Source organism: Podarcis pityusensis (assembly GCF_964106645.2).
Source record: "Podarcis pityusensis genome assembly, chromosome: 2".
Taxonomy (NCBI): Eukaryota; Metazoa; Chordata; class Lepidosauria; order Squamata; family Lacertidae; genus Podarcis; species Podarcis pityusensis.
In genome coordinates this window covers 38,903,046-38,923,648 of record NC_138029.1, presented here as the reverse complement: position 1 = coordinate 38,923,648, position 20,603 = coordinate 38,903,046, and the positions used below count along the sequence as shown (strand labels likewise).

The window sequence follows — 20,603 nt, the reverse complement described above, 5'->3', positions numbered from 1 at the left end:
CCAACAATCAGAGACAGTATTTCTTTCCCAAGAGGCAAGGCATCTAGTAATATTGCTGCCCTGGCAAGACAATATGCACTCTTGAATCCTGCTTGATCATTCTTGTTTGCTTTGCCCAGATTTTCCAGCACTGGCACAAGAGGTATTACAGATGTGCTGGTAAATGACATCCATACTGCTGCAGATGCCTAAAAACTGAAGCAGAAAAGCTTTGGGACAAAATTGCCTGTCCCTCTTCATCACAACAAAGAAATATATCAAACGATGTAAACGCATCCTGTAAGCATTGCCACTTTTCAAGGCAAAGCATCATAGTCATGGCATGAGACCCCAATCTCTGCAGAGAATAATCTTATGCATGGATGCCCAGGGAGCAGAGCCAGTGATGTGCCTGATTCCATATCTATGGGATGACTTAACAAAATCAGTGATTTGAACATGATGAGTCCAATAATCTGTTTGGGATAGCAGAGTAGTTAAATTGGAATCTACTGACAGATCCCTGGGTGATGTGAAGTAGATTGACGAAGACTGGCTTTCAACTGTTGCAACTGTTGCAACAAAATGATCCCTGTGGAAACCAAGCTGGGGGGGGGGGGATGATGTATGACAAAGTATATTTTTGTAAGGAAGCACTAGAGGCTCTTTTCAGTTCCAAAACTTAAAGGCAAATTCCTGGGCTTAACACACTTCAATTATAAGTTTATGTCTTTTATACCTGTCTCCAGTTCATGGGGTCTAAGGAAAATAACAAAGTAGTCCCCAGAGGCCTGCAGTCTGCTACCCCAAACCACTAAGTTACAATTTCACATTCAGCAAAAAATATTTTAAGGAAATAGATTCTCTTATTATAACTTTTTATGGAGTTTTAAGTCCGATCTAAAATATGGTATAAAAATACAATTTCCTTTATATGAGGATTGGTTTAATTTCCTAAATTACAAGTTTAACTATTTCTTGTCAGTGAGTATGAGGCAGGGGACCTTAGAGAAGACTCTTTATTCTCCTGGAAGGGTAAACATGGAACTAGCACAGTTATTTGCATTGTTTGGGCGAGTAGCTTTAAGGTCACACCATTTTAGTTACCCAGAAATGTACTGCATTGCCTGACTCAGAAATTTGGACCTGATGAACTGCGCCAAATTGATGAAAATACTTGATTTTCTCAGAATGTTTCCGTATCCTCCACGACTTGCTATAATGTTATGTTAAAATGTTTTAGAAGTACTCAAAGCCAATATGAATTACTTATGAATTAAGAAGATTCAGAACAAAATCCAACACCCGTGCAATGGACGGCAACTCTTCAGTTGCCTTGGGACTCATCTATACAGCTGCAAATAAAACATTTTAAGTGTGTTTTAAGTGCAATATACAATGTGACACTAGTTGGTGATGGTGAGCCTTATGGAAAATTCAATGTATTTTTTTAAAAAACACTTTTAAAAAAGCGTTTCCAGAACGGTTTTTATAAGTGTGTAGATTCTACCTCAATTGTGCCTCAGGCTTACTTCACCAAAAGCATACGTTTCATTTTCACTGGTCCATTAATTGTTGGGGGGGGCTGTTTTACAGATCAATAGGTGTTGGAAGTATGGCAGCTACAAAAATGAAATAATACTTCACAAAAGACGACTTGATTCACAGGTTTTAGAGCTGTTCTATCAGTGAAGGCTTTTTGGAGGCAATATGCAACAACCTTATAACACCTGCATCAACTCCATCCATTATGGTCAACCATGCTTGAGAATTAAATATTTATGGTTTTAAAAGGAGAGATTTTTGTAAACTAACACTGCGTTACCCTCTGAATACCAGTACTCTTTTAAAAAAATACACTGTCTTTCTAGAGCCAATGACAGTCAGCTGGGACAGAACATTGGGAATTGCTAATACAAATGCAGCAATAAGCTTTAAACAATAATAATGAAATATATGTTGAAAGTATTTAATAATTAATTTAAATATATATATATTAATTCACTCATAATATGACAAATTTCTGCAAGGATCTATATTGGTGTTCATGCCTTTTTCTTTCTTTTGCTTTTTCTGTTATGAAAATATCTGACAATGGGGCTAACAGACAGTTACGCTTACTGTAGCCTGCTGGAAAGTTTCACGATCATCTCCGCTTCTCTCCTTTTGAAAGTGAACGGGGCAATGTGATTACTACCCATTGTTGCTTGTGTATCACTTCAGCCAGGAAAGAGTTGTAAAAATGACAGGAAAACACAGTGCTGTTATCACATGACACAATAACACATACACACATAGTAACTGAAAAGACAGACTGCCTTTTATATACAAAATGAGCACATTTCAGTTCCTTGTTAAGGGCTAGTCTATACCTCTCTTTTTGGAAAAAGGAAAAAAAGCAAAGTGTGTGGCAGTTCATTTAAAGCCTTTTTAATACTAATGCATGAAAGCCATGGAAGGCTATAATCCGCTGCCACCTTACTTGAGAGTAAATCCCTCGGAAATAAATGGGGCTTACCTCCAAGCAAGACCATTTAGGAATAGCATGCCAGCCTTAATTTCAGATGCAGTATTTCCTTTTGTCCTATGAACTACATACCTGCAATAAAATTGCTAGCTAAAATCAACTAATTAGTGCCACTGGCCTTCTTTGTCACAATTTGCTACATTGTTTACCACTACATTGCTTCATCATATTGTTTTGATAAAGGTAAATTTCTTACCTGAAAACTAGTGCTTGTGTCTTGGATCCACCAATCAGGAGAAGTAACTATTACCCTACTTATTTAGATTGGAGTGAACTGAATTCTTCCCTAAGAAACTGGAAGAGCTAGAAGCTAGCTTTCACTGTCCACTCTGTGATTGTGTGAGGAACAAGGAAGTTTCTGGATCCGAATCTCTCACAAATATTTCCAGGTAAGAAATCTCCTCTTCTAACACTAACTAAACCTACCCCTTTGCAGGGGCAGGACAAACAGGGGAGGAAGATTCAGTATGTTTGCATACATAAAAAACCAACGGTCAAGTCAAGACTGTTAGGAAAAGGGATGCATCAAAATCTCCTTGAGTCCTCTGCTAATTAAGGAGAGACAGAGAGGGGGACACAGAGATCTGCCATGCTGCTTCTCTGATCTGCTTCTTAGGATTCCCGCCCCCCACAAAAAAGGAAAATCCAACCAGAGGCTCACAAGTAAGAAGAGAGAAAGTAAATTATTCTGATCTTTCCAATAGGAATGGGGGGGGGTGGATACAATGACCCTTCCTAGAAATTCAAAAAAGCAAAAGAAACGAAGTCCTTAAGGCATCTTCTTCAAGGATCTAAGGTGAGATACACAGGATAAATAATGCCTTAGGCAACTGCGAGGGTTGTACCACTGTTCCTAAAGCAACGTGTATATGAAAGCATCCTTCGGAAGAGTAAAATGATAAGGAACCTTGTCTAAGACAGTGGAGATGAGCTCACCATATCTGATAATCATTCCGGCGATCTCTATTGTGAAATATAGCGAACTGTAATGGTTGGCATGGAGACAGTCTTTACTCAAATATAATAATTCTATAATTCTTGTCAAAAAAAAATGTACTGGAATTAATTTTCTCTGCATAGATTTTACTTTTCTAAATCCTGAACCTTCGTCAAGGAAAAAGAAAAACTTGAGTTGGAAGGTGCCTGCCCCAACCCTTGAGGGGAAGTTTGAAGCTGCATGAAAAGGACATGGGGGGGCAGTTCTCCAGCTAGAGTTTTAAAATATTCTGGGGCTGTTCAACAAAGGTACTCTGAAGAAGAAAGCTTAGGGGGAACTTGCCAGTCTAGTACTTCCTCTTCTATTCTAGATGCACAGAATCATTAGGTACTTCGGGATTAAAGTCATGTTCCAGCAGAAATGATTTAATTACGGCCAAATCTCCCTTGCTCTGATTTTATTTTGTTTTTTTAAGACCTGAAGATTTAACGCAATGCCATCCATTTGAGAATCTGTCCATGCTGCAGCCTTCAGAATCAAGAACTTTGGTTCAACTTCATCAAGTTGAAGTGTGCACTTTGGATCTTAGTGCCTATCTTAGGAAGCCATGCTCCAACTGCAGTAACTTATTCCTCTACATGCAATTCATCTATGTAACCTGGATGGCCTCAACAATTCTGTATTCAAAGAGAAACTAATGACTTATGAACGTAGTAAAGATGTTGATCTGGATCACTTGCAAACCCCTTTTGAGCTCTCCAGCCATATTCACTTCCCCTCAATGCTGTCAGTTTTATAGTGTATAGCAAGAAAAGTGCCGTGTAAAAGACTTAGCAGGAACTGTGAACTATTGGGGTTCACGAATTAAGCAGAATTCTTTCTGATGAAATGTAACAAGGTGATGGTCAGCTTGAAAGTATCTGTTTGTATCTCACTTCTTGCAAACAAATACAATCTAGAGATCTGGAGGACTTAGCTATACAGCTGCAAACAAAATGTTTTGAATGTGTTGTAAAGTGCAATATACAATTGTGACACTAGATGCCGACTGAGCTATAGCAAATTCCATGCATTTTTCAAAACGATTTTAGAAAAAGCATTTTCACAACGTTTTTCACCTGTGTGTAGATTCCACCCCAATGAATGCCAGAGCTTACCAATCTGCTTTAGCTGAAGCAGCTAAACCTCAGTAAACAGGGCAGAACCAGCTTGGAAAAAACTCTTACCTGGCCTTTTACTTTCAAGAAAGCCATGTATGTACATGCTTTCCCCACTCACTCTCTGCAGCCACTGTGCAACAAATACAGCTGCACTGCATCAGGGAAGAAGCATACCTGCTGCTGTTCTGGCAAAGTGTTGTATCTCCCAGTTGTGCCTTTGGGAAGCAGAAACTCTTATGTCTGATCTTTTACAATATGGGAGCAAAGCACCAAGGAACATGAAATATTTCTAGTCTCAACGTGGTTCACTCTAGCAGCCTCCAGGACTCATTAACAGGGCTCCATAGATGATATAAATACCCAACCAGGGCTGCAACAGTTGTGAGTCAAATGTAAATCACCACAGTACCAGAACAGCCCCTAGGGTCTACAGATGTTATTGTGCATTCTGTATCTTACTGTATAGTTTACCTAGAATTAAGCAACAGACTCATGTGCATGGAAGACTGTATATCTACCACCTCTACAAACTTTCAGAATAATCTACAATCAATGTAGGGAAAAATTTGACCCTAATCCATCCAAATCAGAAGAACCCAAGCCAAGCCAGAGGTAGAAAAAAAGGAAGGGGAAATGGAAGAGCGAGTTGTAACAATACTGATCTATCATAGGACTCAGGTGAACCTTCCCACTGTGGAAGTTGTTGCTATGTTGCTATTCTATGGTGAAACTATGAAAATGAAGTACTAGACTGTTTACAAAACACAAAATGAGAATCTCTATCAATCTATACTACACAGAAGAAAGAATTACAGGCAACCCTCGATTTGTGTGAGGGTTGCGTGCCAGGTTACAGTGCACGATGGTGGAGCACACATAAGCCCACTCTGCCCCATTATGCCTCCTTTTCCAGCCACTTCCAGGTCAATTTGATGTGCATGTGCACAAACATGCGCAAGTAAGTTGTTGCCTTTATATACATGTGGCATATGAGGTAACTGCTAATTCAGGAGATTTAATTCAAGCTTTGGCAAGGACCTAGACACACCATAAAAACATCAAGTCAGAGTAACTAGTCTTAAATTTATCAAGTTAAAATTATAGGACCAATACAGACATATTACAATTACATGTATGTAACATCATTTTAACCACAATGTTAGCACATAAAGTAACTTTTAGAACACACATAAAGAACTCTGCTCCTTATCTAGCCAAGGTGACAGGAGAAGGCACAAGACGGTGCAATAAAGTGTGAATAAACTCTAACCTGGTGGTGGGCACACTGGCAGCAGTTTTCCGCAAAGCTTTATGCCTAATTTACATATAGCTGCAGGACAAACCAGGCAGCTTCACCTTGAATAAAGTAGCCAACCACAAATTCTACAGAAAGAAAGCTAACATTATGCTAAAACCATTCTTCCTTATAAACAGAGAAGCCCGCAAGCACACATTGATACTTATCACCAAGTATATTTATCTCCTTCTGAAACCACTTTTCACCTGAACAATGTGTTTTGGTAATCTCCTCCATAGCTGTTTTTTGGGGGGCAGCTGAATTCTGGACAGAGAAAATCTTGGAACGAAGAGCTTTAAAGAAGATACATTCCTTTCCTCAACCTGCCTGTAATAAAAGCTGCAATTTCTTATCTGAAAATTCCATCACTGAAGCCCCTGAACACAACCTGTGAACCCAACAAAGTATGCCTAAGGGGCAATTAAATGTGGGTAAGGAGCAGTATAACCAATGACTGCCATTAGCTTTAAGGACACAAAGATCAAGCAAATCGTCCAACATTTTCAATCGTTTAGAAAAATAGGATAAAGCCTTCAAAACTGAGCCCAAATGCCTAGCCTCCACAGGAGAAAATATCCTCTCTGAAATTTCAGCATTACCCATCTAGATGAATGGGATGACAAACTACATCCCCAAAATCTAATCAACAGAGTTATGTTTAGGCTGCTCTTTTATACAGAATGAAGAATAACCACCAACTAATGAAACACTATCTACAATGACTGGAAATCAAGATTTAATCCAGTAACAACAAATGGCCTCATTCATAGCACATATGGACTTCCATAACAGGTAACAAAGTAAATATCCAACACAAGAAAAGGTGTCTAGAAGAAGAATGACATATTAGAAAAACCCATATTAGCAAAAGATTTTCAAAAAGAATTTGAGATTTTTTTAGATGTTATGATCCTTGCTTGTTAACATACCAGCTCCTAAGAAAGCCTTCATAAATCTGAGACATAAGATGATAAAAAAATTAACCACTGAACACTCGCAGTGCAATGCTAGACAAGACTACTCAGAAGTAAGCACCTCTGACTTCAGTGGGGCTTGTTCCTAGGTAAGCTGGTACAGGATTGCAGCCTAAATACTAAATGAGGAGTTTGTAAAGGTGAGGGGGACAAATGGATAAAACAAGCCTTTCCTATTTCAAAAGAACTACCCAACACAATTTTTATGATAGAAACAGGCTTCCTTTCACAGACTACATAACAAGTTTATTCTCAAAACAGATTATTGATGATGTTCAGTGTCAAATGTAAGATATATTTATCTCTACAGTGGGTGGTCTAGAAAAACCCCCAACACAATATTTGGGAAGCTGGCTGTTGCAGAAAAAACTTATTTCTCCCCTTGCCCAACCTACTTTATCAAAATAGTCTTAAGTTCAAAGCAATACCACCAGCTGCCTGATGAGCCTGAAATTAGGGATTTTATTATTAGATGCAAGAAGAACTGCCAGAAAAGAACAGCTATTATCTACAGAAATTCCAGTTCAGAAAGCCACTGAATGAAAAATATCACTATTAAAGAAAGTCACCAGAAGGTGATGAATTAACTTACTAAGAATAAAGGTCTTAAGAAGGTGAAATCTATCAAAGAGAAAAAGTTGAAAGACAAAAGTTGTGCAGAACCACTACATAGAGAAAGGACCGATGAGGTTATTGTGAAAAGATTGTGTCCAGCTAGCTTATATATTCTAACATGGGGAGTAAGTCCTAAGTCCTTAAATTAATATGGCATTTTATAAATGGTGGAACTGCTGGATGCCAGAACTCTGCAGGCTGAACCTTGCTTCTCTTCTTTTTGGATGAGAAACTGGACATCTTATAAGAATGTCTACTGAAATAGCTGCATCTTCTGGTTTTCAGAACTGACCTTATAAGTAACAGGAATACTTTTCCAAAGTCCATCTATAATTACTTGGATAGCTTTAGAATCAAAACAAGGAAGAGTTTCTTAATAAGGAAATGAAACTGATATATTCATGGGAAATAGAAAGCTCTGAGCTATATGAACAAAGCCGCAACATACAGACACACATACATGTCAGAATTGTCCAAAGGAAGTACAAGCAACTGGAGGAATGACAGGCACAAAGCTCTGAGGATTTTTACTCTGCCGGACTTCAAAAACCTCACAAGGGAATATAAAGGAGATGCTGACTGGACAGCCTGAGAAGTCACCCATCAGTCCAGATTGGTGGATCTGAGGACACAAGGCTTGTATTTCAAGAGACATTCTGCTGCATTAAACAACCAATTGTTGGATACTCCACTTTACACTGAACCTGTATATAAGGCTGTCCGTTAACACCTTTCTTGGAGACTTAGGGTTCTAGTAATTTCTCACCACCTCTTAGATTTCTAAAAAAAGAATCCCCTCAATTTTAAAACTAAGATGTCTCACACAAATATCTTAAAAACAAATACAGGAATAAAAACTTTGCAAACTTGAAAAGCAGCAGGCATAGGTTTATGCAGTCCGTGAATGAGATTAACCGTAAGGCAGGAGTGGCTAAACTGTGGTTGGCAGCGTGGGGCTACATTTGGTCACGCTTGCTGGGGCTGATGGGAACTTGTGGTCCAATAATATCTGGAGGACCACAGGTAAGCTACCCCTGCCATATGGAGATGACATGCCAGCAAATGACAGGACTTTTTTTTTGGTACAGTTCAAAGGAGTAGTCTTGCTTTAAGCCTTTAGGTAAAACAGCTTATTTGAAGTTCCAAAAATACATGAGAAAATGTTACATAAACAGAACATCCTACGTCTCAGTCCAGACTACAATTTTATCTTTTGAGCTGCCTACAAAATTTGTGTGACAAAGGAAAGTGCTTTATCTTCCTACTTCAAAATGGTTCCATCTGGTGGAATTTCTGGCTTTATACTCACATGTGTGGATTCTGAAAAGGAACTCCAGGGTTCAAAGTAAATCGCGCTGTGGATTTGAAAGGTGGGTTTGCAAAATTCAACTTCAGTGCTCTGCGCTTACCTGAGAGATAAACAAACACACAAAAAACACTCTTGTCGGCAAGAGAACATGTATTACTGTATTGAAAGCATCCAAAATAAACCAGAACCAAAAAATATAACATATTCTTCCCTACATGAAACATTTCACATAAACAATGAACATTTAATATTGCAATATCAATAGATTAGTCATTGGATAGGGCTTCTGCACTTAACACCAAATTGAGCCGCTGAGCAAGTCTGCATCTGACAAACAGCTTCTTTGGTCTACAAATGCCCTTGTTTTTACAATTATACTACTAGAACCCCTTCCTTTAATGCTGGTGGCTAGCCGCAAAATAGTTCCCATGTATTCATATTTTTGATAATATTGCTAGGTCAATGGTCAAAATATATCACCTCATTATCCTGAAGCACTAACATACATAGGATGTGTACAAGGTTCAATAAAAATGGGCAGGAATACAGCCTTGACTGTAGCTTGAATTACCACTATGTGATGTAGCTGGGTCACAAAATCCAGCAAAAGTAACTAGCAAAAACAAGCCAATACTGTTGCCTACTGAAGGGAGATGTGCAGGTCTGCATGCAACTGAGAAAACATTTCTGGGCATGAGAAAGAATGTGTAGATCAGTGCGCATATAGGAGTATGCTAGCATATGCACATGTATCTGCAAGCCTGAATGTGTGAATGCAAGAGGGTAAGGACATAGTTGCACATGCCAGTAGGTGTTGAAAGAGCAAGTGTACATGTGCTTTTTTTGTAGCCAATGGGGAATGGGGAACTCATCGCTTAAAAAGAAGAATAATCTGCTGGCATATTAATACATACAGCATCTATAAATGTGTGCAAGTTACCTAAGCATAAATACATTGCTGTATCTCACAACTATAGCAAGTGGCAAGTTAAAGCTGCAGTTGAACTTAAAGTTGAGCCTATCAAACATTTTACTATCATGTATTCTGCAATGAAGTGTGCCGAGGCCACCCCACGTTTACTGACTGTCTGGTTTTTCATACCTCCTATCTCCTCACAGCAACAGTCTTCATGTCAAGGAAGCAGGAAGCCCCAGTTTGAGAAGAAGTAAAGGAGATTAATGAGGCACCATAGCACAGATTCCACTTAGCAAACTTCAATAATAAATGTTTTGTGCAGACAGACAGGTTATGGAAATCATGTTTGGATTAAACTTGATCTATTTTAACACATTGAGGAAAAGAATTTAAATTGTCTAACTCAATAACAGAATTAAAATTCTGATGCAAAATTTGAGTATTTCTAAAAATAATGTACTTCCTTTGTTAGCGAATGAATGAACTGACCTAAGTTTTTAAAAACAGCTTATTAACATTCCTGTTATTCAATCACAGAATTATAGAATTGCAGGGTGACCCACGAGGATCCTCTAGTTCAAACCCCTTGCAATGCACAGGAATGATTGGCATATGACACATCAATACCAACACACTTTAACAAGGAAGTGAATTGATGGGATTTATTTCCAGGAGAGTAATCAACTGGACACTTCAGAAATCTGCCTGCTAGATTTAGCCTACAATCCCATAACCACTTACCTGGGAGTAAACCCTACGGAACTCAATGGGAATTACTTCTGAGTCAACATGTATAGGATTGTACAGTATGGTCTTAAGCACCTGGGCCCTGCATCTCAGTATCTAACGTAAGCAAGAAATTCAACTAAACCAACATGGCATGCATTTTAACCTCAAGTTGTTTTTGCTGTATTGCTCTTCTGTTACCCTCATGTTCTTTCATACACTCATGCATACGCACATATATAGCAGCTAATTCAAACTTTTCATTTGCACAAGCTCAAGGCATATGGCTTACCACAAAGCCTCAATCATACCACTCTACACTGACATATCTAAACAGTAGATTAAAAGCAACTGCAGGAGTGCATCTTCCTCACCGCTTTCTGCATGCTAACAGGAAAGATGGTATCAGCAACTTAGTGGTTCAGATAATACCAGAAAGGCCCAAATCAGAGGAACCCCACAAGACCCAATTAATAAACCCAAGTCTATGGATATATGACACTAAAGCTAGTTAGGTAATTTCTGCTAGCTTTCGTTGACATCACACTGTTGTGTGACACCACCAGAGCCTCATACCTCCCAAGTGACTTCACAAGGAAATGAAGATGAAGGCTCTATTTCTGATACTGCAAGAACAAGAGGATTAACTCATATACACCTGCAACATTGGGCTATTAATTCTTAAAAGCTGGGAAGCCTATCTAATTGAATGCAATTCTAGATATGCCTGGAACAGAAAAAACTTCTACTTAAAAAAAACAAACCCCACTCAAAAAGCCTCCATACCTATTTTATTAAAAGTCTAACCTGATTTTTGTGACCTAGCCTGTGTCTACAGATTTAAGCAGTACATATGAAATAAATGTTGGGTTCAGTTCCTTGATTCTGTATATACACATTATGCACCAGGTTGGTGCAGATAACGTTATTGCAGGTCAGAGTTGGGTTGCCTTTTCTGTCTTCCCCAGAAACTACAATGATGCTGTTACAAGACCAGAACCTGGTACACGAATGCCATCATTGTATTCTGTTCCAGGAAAAATTGGGAGAAACAAACAAACAAAAATGATCACATTTGAAGAATAAGGCCTTGTTGTAGGTTACTGGTTGTTGGATGCAGTACACGTACTCAATATTCACATTCAACATGGGAACTGCACTGATTTACATACTGATCTCTGCTCCTCCCAACAGCAGACATGGGGATTAGTGGTATTAAATCAATAAAAAGACAGTCCAGCCAAAAGACTAGATAGAAGGCTGTGCACAACCAACCCATATTCATACCTGTCTTCTGTACATACTATTCCCACATTTTCTGTTTAGAATTTAGCTTTAGGACCAATAATTTAGAAGGATGCCATTTGGACATCAATACATTCTGCTGCCTGGCCCCTTTGGAGGGCAACTCTAGGGCTGAGCAGACAATTCCTCTTGTGCTTCCCAAGAGTTAATGTTTTCAGTGGTGCAAAATGCGAGTTAGTGATGACAAAGACAAATAAGGCATTATAGATCTAAGATAAAGAGCTTGAATCCAGAGATCCTATGAGTGTAGCTCTTCTCAGAGGATTCTCCAGTAGGCAGAAGAGACGTGTGATTTTATTCAAGCCTTCCTTCATTCCCACAGAAAATCTACTCTAGAGGGTTGGGTTGTGAAGCAGCACATAGTTCAATAAAACACTTTGCTATGCAGGAGAAGGAAGGACCTCTTTTAAACCACAGTGTAAGAATTTTGCTAAGAGAATCTCGTATTGATTAACAAAAATAGTACATGTAGCTGTCCTGGTTATGGATGAGCTGGGAATAAATATCAGTAGTATAACCTAAAGATCTTCAACCAAAAGGCACAATGAAAAACACTATCTCTATATTAAATGTAATGCCAGACTATACTGTTCCCCTTTACAGAAATTCTTTACAAGCTCTGATTATTTGTTTCATGAGTAGTATTGAAAGCTAAGTATTCAGACAGCAGAAAAATAGCTGTCCTGAAAGCATTCCCTAGTCCAGTGTTTCTCAAACTGTCTGCTGTGGTGGACCAGCAATTCGCACCCCACTGATGTGCCAGGAACTGGTGCCATATTTGGTCCCTGAAACATCCCTCCCAACTTGGGCTGTGGTGGAGTTGTTGTGGACCAGCAGCTGATGGTTTGCAGACAAGCACAAATCCATGGACCACCACTTTGAGTAGCACTGCCCTGGTCTGCCTTTTGAGATTCCAAATAAGGGGAAAGGACAGAACAGAGTATGAAATAGGAGAAGCCTCTTCCTTAATTTGTGATGGATGTACAGAACCATCCCCACCTTCCAGGTCTTGTCCCTATGTCTCACATTTTAACTTCTAGCTCTTCTCTCACTACTAATTTGGAACTGAAGAAACTACTTCTCTAGTCCAAAGTATGTTTTAAAGTCCGGTCAATTTAAGCATAATAGGGAGTGAAGCAGGATGAGCATTCTAGCATTCCTTGCTCCACCCCTTCCCTTCATCACTGTTTCAGTCATCTTACAGCAAATGGAAGGCAAATGTATAAAGTGTGGAAGGTTGTTTATATGCAGACACATGCACATTTTAGAAGCCTGGAAAGAACAAGTGACTTCAGAGCTAGTGCACTCATCTGCATTGTTCACATCATGTGTTCACATTGCCTTAATTGTACCATTTGCTAGGGCTTCTGTGTGTGTTATTTCTGGTAGTACTCTCCCCAAATACTTCTTGCAACATATTCCTAACAACTCATCCTTAGTGAAGATGGCACTCATCAGTCACTGAGTCTCTTGAGTTTGCCAGAATTCTGTAGCTAGTCACCTTCTCGCTGAATGAAGACTTAAGTGTGTAGACAGGAGAAAGGTTTTTTAAAAACCCAGCCAGGACACTACCATCATTATAGATCATGTGTGAACCAGGGACATGCCAGATTAATAAGAGGTTTGCTTCTTTAGAAACTCATTTGAAAAGAACTACTACAGAAAGGAAGAATGGATGGAAAGATTGGGTTAATAATTTTGACATGTTTAGGAGAATGGAAAGTAACCCTCCTGCCAAAACTAGTTATGGGGGGGAAATTGGGATAATCTCTCTGGTTAGAATAACATTTTTTAAGATTGCAGGAATGGGAGCTATGTTCTTGACTGATCTAGCAGGTGTGGAGCTGTATTCAACATAGTGCTAAGGTGGAGCTAAAGTGAAGCATAGTGCTAAGGTCAGCACAAGGATTTCACCCTGTGCAATGAAATGTTCTCCCCATCTGCCACTTGCATGCCCTCTAAATCTGTTCTGGGGTTTCTTCTCTATCCTTCAGGGATTTGGGGATGGCATGGGGTGCATGTGGGGGAAAGAAACAAGGGGAAATTCCCTTATGCTAGCACAAGATTTAGTTGAATACTGTCCACAGAGAAAAGAAATGAGTGTGGTCAGGGCAGGACTGATTCTTAATGCTTTCTCCAGTGAACCACCAACATACCCTCCATTGTGTAGGAAATCGCTGATCATCCTGCCCCATTCACAGCTTTCCATTTCTTTCACACACACACCCCCCCCCAACTGGGGCAATTTAATACTATCTCTTGATTTGAGAGATTGTGTTGCAATTCTAATCTTCTGGGGATTCAAAACTCTTTAATGCAGTTAGTTTTAAGATATAAAAGCTGCATAAAATACAAATAACCAGGATAATATTTGTTTCCACAGGAAATATTTGTTTGCAAGGAAAGACCATATTTCTAAGCCTTAAGATTAAAACCACTGTCAACTGTTAGCCACCTCCAGAATTATTACAAATATCACCAGTTTTAGAACATGTTCCCTAAAGCATACTTACATGAAATGATGTTCCACTTAAATCACTTGAACTGATTTCTAATTAAAGGTATTTAGGAAGGGAGTGCCTGCAAATTGCATTAACAGAGGCATGGAGAGTTTTGAAATGTCTAAGAACTATGACTTGACGGCCACAAGGTTTATGCAAATTTTATAAGCTTTGCTCATTATGAATAAAAATATGCAAATAATCTGTGGTCTACCTACTTATGCTACTTTTTCTGCTGTGACCTTCACAGCTGCCCAAGTTACTCAGTCCCCATTTATTATTTCTGCTAGAAATATACTGCTATAGACAACTTCATTAATCTTTTAAGAAGCCATCTGCTTACACCCCCCCCCAAAAAAACAGGAGTCCTTAATGGCACGAAGTGGTGACTGTAGAATGAAGTCATAAGACAAAAGATTCAAGCAATAGGTAGAGCATAAGAAGCCAGAGGAAAAAAGAAGCTAAAGCATTAGCTCTTGATTTACACAAGCATCTTGCTTGGAGGGACCACAACTCAGGGACAAAACAGAAAGGATGGTTTTCATTTCACTTTTAAATAGTAAATAGGAACGAAGACTCCTACTCCTGAAAACTGGATTGGAACTACAGGAAGGAGAAGGGAATCTTTAACCCTAGTGCAGGGGTCAGCAACCTTTTTCAGCAGTGGGCCAGTCCACCGTCCCTCAGACCATGTGGTGGACCGGACTATATATTTTTTTGGGAGGGGGGGATGAACGAATTCCTATGCCCCACAAATAACCCAGAGATGCATTTTAAATAAAAGAACACATTCTACTCATGTAAAAACACGCTGATTCCCGGACCATCCACGGGCCGGATTGGGCCGCATCCGGGCCCCGGACCTTAGGTTGCCTACCCCTGCCCTAGTTTCAACCTGGGTCCCATCCTCCTGTGGTTACCAGTAGTAGCTATGGGGCCTCTTATCTAGATCAGGGCCGCAGCAGAGACAGTTCCCCTTCGCCCCCATGGACCTGATCTGGAAGCCCCCACAGCTCCTATTTGTTTGTTTGAAAAATTACCTTCATTTTTGTTATGGCCCTCACTTTTAAGAACTAGCACTTCCTAATCCATGGGGACAGCACTGCTTTGGCGCAAGAGAATAAAACAGCATTCTACACAACAACAGATGTTTCGTTGTGACAGGAAAATACAAGGCGCCAAAGCACCATGCAAGGTATCTCAGAAACTGCTTGATTTTTTTCAGTTTACTTTGTCGTCGTTTCCCCCCTTCTAGTGCTGCCAAAATGCATTACAAACTGACTACAAAATAGCATTTCCCAGGGGAACCGGAATAGGAGGCAAACTACATTTCTGATCGTCTAGATGGCTGGTGGCGATATTTGGGGCACAAACTGTTTTGCATTTCTTGATTACCATCCTCCTACTAGGGATCATCTTTAGAACCCTTAGGCAGCAAATCACTAAGCATCAATAGTCATCTTACAAGCATTTCATCATTTCAAAATTAAATATGCATATCCATTAGCTTCAAATAAAAATGAAAAATATATGCAGCCTGAATGCAAGACGGATGTGTTTAACTATACAAGGTGTACCCAGTAGAAGGGACAGGGAGGAATGCTAGCAGTGCTGGTTTTTTTTTCCTCCAATAAAGTTCCCACTAAAGCATGGCAGGCAATCATAACGATATAATGAACATTGCAATTTAAAAAAAATGAATGCCATAAGAGAATGAAACAATGAAAAAATTAATTGTGCAGAGCTTCCATTAATCATCCAAACACGGGATGGTAGTGACTGACAATTTTTCCTGACTTTTATAGAGACGTCAGTTTCAAAATGATGTATCCGGTCATGTTTTCAAAAGTTATCATTCCAAAGGTACACAGAGAGCACTACTGGGTCATTTAAATTACAACCAGACCCCATAGTAAAATACCTTGATTCAGTCGCAGAGGACAAGGTTTGCATGACAAAAGTTAGAAGCTCGGCATCTCCACTCAAATGATCTCAGGTAGCAGTGGGAAAGACTGTTCCATGAGATCTTGGGAGAGCCAGTGCCAATCAGATTAGACATTACACTGCTGGATTGATGGCTTGACAGTTGTCACATTCCCATGTAACACTAAGCCAAACCATGACTTACCACAAACATGCTAGCTCCCAGGGAGAACGCAACCCCTTTGATCATCCCTGATTATTTTAGCTCAGCACAACAATGAAGCCAAGGTTGGCTTAGTGTATCACCCACACACTGATCTATGGTTAAGTTATCTCCTCCTTAATCATGGTCTGTAGCCAAGGTTTGCTCTTGACTACATCACAGTTAAAGAGTGTAGAGTTTAAGCACAATCCCACCTTCAGATGACCTTTTAAGCCAAACTTTGGCATCACTGCTATACCAAACTGACTGGGCAGGAGCAAAGTGAATGCGAGCCATAGTTTGGTTTACTGTGTCACGCTACCAAGGCCAATGCAAAGCAGTTCATGCCAAACTTTAAAACAAGAGCAGAAACAAGAAGGTGACTTGGGCCCCCACTGAAATAATCCTCTCAGTTCCTATGATTACTTTTTCACTAAGTGGTTAGACTCCATTAAACCCCAAATATCTATATTTCCACTTCATTTTATAAAAGTCTTAAATCTTTCATTCATTACAATTTAGGAACAACTATCTATGCGACCTCTAGTTTACTATCCAAGAAGTAAAAGAGATACTAAAGAATTATTGACAGAACAACAGAATTAGATTTGGGTAGCAAGATGAAAAATGGAAGCTCTGCCCATGTATTAATGCATGGCAGGTTAGTTAGATCAACAGTGGACACATTCCCAGTACCAAGAATGATATAAAAATAAAGTAAAATAAAATAGCAGAATACTATAAAACATGTAGCTTACTTTGTGCTTTTTCACAGAAGTTTATCTGAAAGCCTAAAGCAAAAAAGATAAGTTCTAGTTCATTTTCTGGAAAATAGATATTTGCACAACCTTTAAAAATCACATTTCATGTTCATTTTTAAAAAACACCCTCAAACACCAAGTAAAAGGTTAAATCACTGCCTGAGTTGCAAAGACATTACTCCAATAACCTGTTTTCTTGTCAATATCTAATACCTTTTGGAAAAGTCAAAGTTGTACTATACAGTACTGTCCAAAACATCAGTAAAGCATCAGCAGGTGGCTGTCCAGATCAGGTCAGCTACAGAGGTTAAGTATTAGTTTGTTATTAACTTTAAACAAAATGTTAAGAACAAATGGTGATTTTGCTAGGAAGTTTCCCACATGTACTTTCCAAAGTTAAATAAGTACACAAATCATGAAGGCTTCCCAATATTAGATTTGTATTTCTGGGTATACTGTACATGTGCAAGTATCACTGTCTGTTTTCACCATTCACTGCAGAATTATATCTGACTTAGTTTTAGAGACAGACAGATGTTGTTTCTCCAGCTTGTCTAAATAATGCAGATAAACCCAATTTGCCTACTTTTTTGCATAATTTATGTCACTTTTGCTAGTTGTAAGGAGGAGCAAGTACATATCCAAGGTACTAATACTTCAATCCCTCCCCACTGAAAATCCTGTTGAGTCGTTCTCTGGTTTCTGAGGTTTCTCTTAAGCATTCTCTGAACATAAATAATAATCCTATTTTTAAATAAGACATGAGAAATTCAGGTTGCTACATTTTGTGCCCAATATGAAGATTCATGTTTGCCCCAAAATTGTGGATAATGCATTCACAAAACACTGGAAGTCACATATGACTTTTTAAATGTAACATGCTAGTATATATATATTTTGCCACTTGCAGAAGTGGAACTGAGAAAACAGTGACTTGTTGAGGCCTGCATAGTAATCCATGAAACTATAGGGCACTTGACCCTCTGCATTCATTTCTTTCTTTCAATACACAACTAGCTGAAGCCCAATGGTCAACTGAGAGGATAGGTTTATACTAGCTGCACTCGTGAAAATTCACAGGTATATAAATGTGAATGGTGAAAATGACAGCCTTCTGTGCTCAGCCATAATCATTGAGTACAACATAATGACCTTGCTGCAACAAACCAGTGATGTACCTAGTTCAGCATTCTGTCTCTAGTAGGGACCAACAAGACACCATAGGTAAGTCACAGGCAAGACATGAATGTAATAGCCACACTCTGCCCCCCCGCAAGGAATCAGATAAAACTTGCCTTTAATCATGGAGCTTTCATTTAGCATGTCATCACTTATACTGATTGGCCAACCTATATTCCATTACTATCTGACACGTAATGGCCCAATTTGCACATTAACTATAGTTTTTTGTGAACACAGAGACTGCTTTCACTTTGCTCCTCTCCTATGGCGAGCAGGAGCAACAAACTGCAATCCCTGCATTAGTATTTTGTCTGAACTGGGAGCTGTGATTTGTTTCACTTAGGCAAACCATGGCCAGGAAGCCAAGAACAAATCTTGGCTTCACATCATAGTTTGTTTGGACTTCACCTGATGTGTGAATGATGCCATTCTGTCCAAGATAAGAAGTAACTATCTGGTATGATATAAGCAGAGAACGTTTTATTAAGGCATTGCTGATAGCTTCTAACACAGTGTCAGCTGCGTCTGTCTAAACTGGGTGTTTTTCTGCAAGTATACCGTATTTTTCTGTGTATAAGACTAGGTTGTTTTTACCAAAAAATCAGGTTTAAAATTGGGGCTCGTCTTATAAACGGGTAGTGCTGAGGGGTGTTTTCTTAATTTGGAGTCCCCCAAAATAGTCTTATACATGGGGGCATCTTATAAACAGAAAAATACGGTATTACCTTTCTCTTTTACAGTAAGATTCATATACAGCTCAACTTAGAAACTAGAAAGAAAAAAACACAGATACAAATGCCACCTTCTCTACTCTTTGAGGCACGTCACAAACATATTTGGAAATAAAGAGCAGAATCTAATCAAGTACTTTTGCTAGTGCAAGGACTTCTGGCTGCCAAGTGGAACTTCCCCTCCCTCTTCTCCCCCAATATCCCCACCCTTTTGCACCCTTAATGTGTTCTGAGGATTCTCCCAACCCTGCAAAGAGGATTTGGGGAGACTGCAGGGAGGGGCACACAGGGAGAAGAGGGATAAGTTCTGTTTCACTAGCAGAAATCCCTGAGCTAGTGAAAACTTCACTGGACATTGCCAAAAGGTTTGAGCTGGCTTTTCTACCAAATACCACAGCCCGGCTGAAGGAAAATTTGCACAAAATTCAATGCTTTTACACATGAAACAGAATAAATGAGTGACCATCTTGTCCAAGAATAGGAGTAAAAAAGGAACACCCCTAGATATTTGACTGAAAAGTACAAGCAATGTCTGTTACTGAGTATATGCAATCTGGAAAAAATAATAATGAAAACTCTAGGACAGAGGACTAACATACTTGTTCCTTTCTGATAAGATGCAGGAACAGATAAAATCTCCAGATATTCTGAAGTAAAATTTACCTAGTTTAAAAAGTTGTTTTAAAAAAAATTGGTTGCTGGTTCTGATTGAGTTTCCATAACTAGCCCAAGAAAGAAGCCAAAACAAGTCTATGCAAATATTCAGTTGCAAGTTGAAAACAAGGGATTTGGAATCATATGCAAATCAAAAGGAAAGAATCTACTCTGGCATTTGACAACAGCTTGGAAGCACATTGAGCCTACTCATACAGCTTAACATTTGACATAATTTGCAATCCAGCACTGAAAGCTACACTTTCTAAAGTTTGGCCATCTTTTCTCGAGTCAGAGAAAAGGATCATGAATGAACAAATCCAGAAGATACGGTACTTAAGCTCAGCAAGAGCCTCAGGCAAGAAAGAAAAAAGCTAGCCAAATCAGCTAAAAAGCAAAGGACTATAGGAAAGTAACCAAGATGGTCTCAGTAAAGTAGATGACATCCTTTCAGAATGTTCCATTCTGTTATTACAATCAAGAACTTTTTGGCTGTAAAGGGAGCAATGCTTGTTTCTGCTAACTAGTTTCCTCTGGGACAGGACACATCTGAATTCTAAACACAGATTATAGAGAGCAACTGTCTTATTATTTTTATTTTATGTTAACTTCAAAATTTGGATGGGCTGAAGAAACTTGTTTTGGCCTAAAATGAAGAAATAAAGTTGTCAGATGTAAATATAGAGGGCACAAGGAACATCAGAAGCAAGCAACAAACAAAAACATAGTAGCAAAAAGATAGGTATTAGATGGCATGGTCCAAGAACAAAGAGGGTGTATTCATTAACTAATGGGAACCAATACAACATCCAATTCATTATAAAGTTTTTCAAGTCTGCCTACATGTTTCCAAGATTTTCTAAAAGCATGAGGTCTAGAAACATGTTATGATTCTGAGCCTTTC

The 20,603-nt window shown here is 39.0% G+C and overlaps 1 protein-coding gene across 8 annotated transcripts in view; it reads right to left on the bottom strand.

Moving 5' to 3' along the window:
• Nucleotides 1-20,603, bottom strand: part of MAP2K4 (mitogen-activated protein kinase kinase 4) — a 48,276-nt gene that overhangs the window by 21,702 nt on the left and 5,971 nt on the right. The window contains exons 2-5 of one of the 8 annotated variants that reach the window (XM_080993779.1): nt 17,130-17,162; nt 9,901-9,924; nt 8,799-8,898; nt 2,101-2,196 (exon numbers count right to left, since the gene is read on the bottom strand). In XM_080993779.1, coding sequence (XP_080849905.1) covers nt 2,101-2,196; nt 8,799-8,898; nt 9,901-9,924; nt 17,130-17,162 — 253 coding nt within the window. The remainder of the gene's footprint in view (nt 1-2,100; nt 2,197-8,798; nt 8,899-9,900; nt 9,925-17,129; nt 17,163-20,603) is intronic. The other 7 variants (XM_080993783.1, XM_080993780.1, XM_080993781.1 and 4 more) reach the window with 7 other exon arrangements.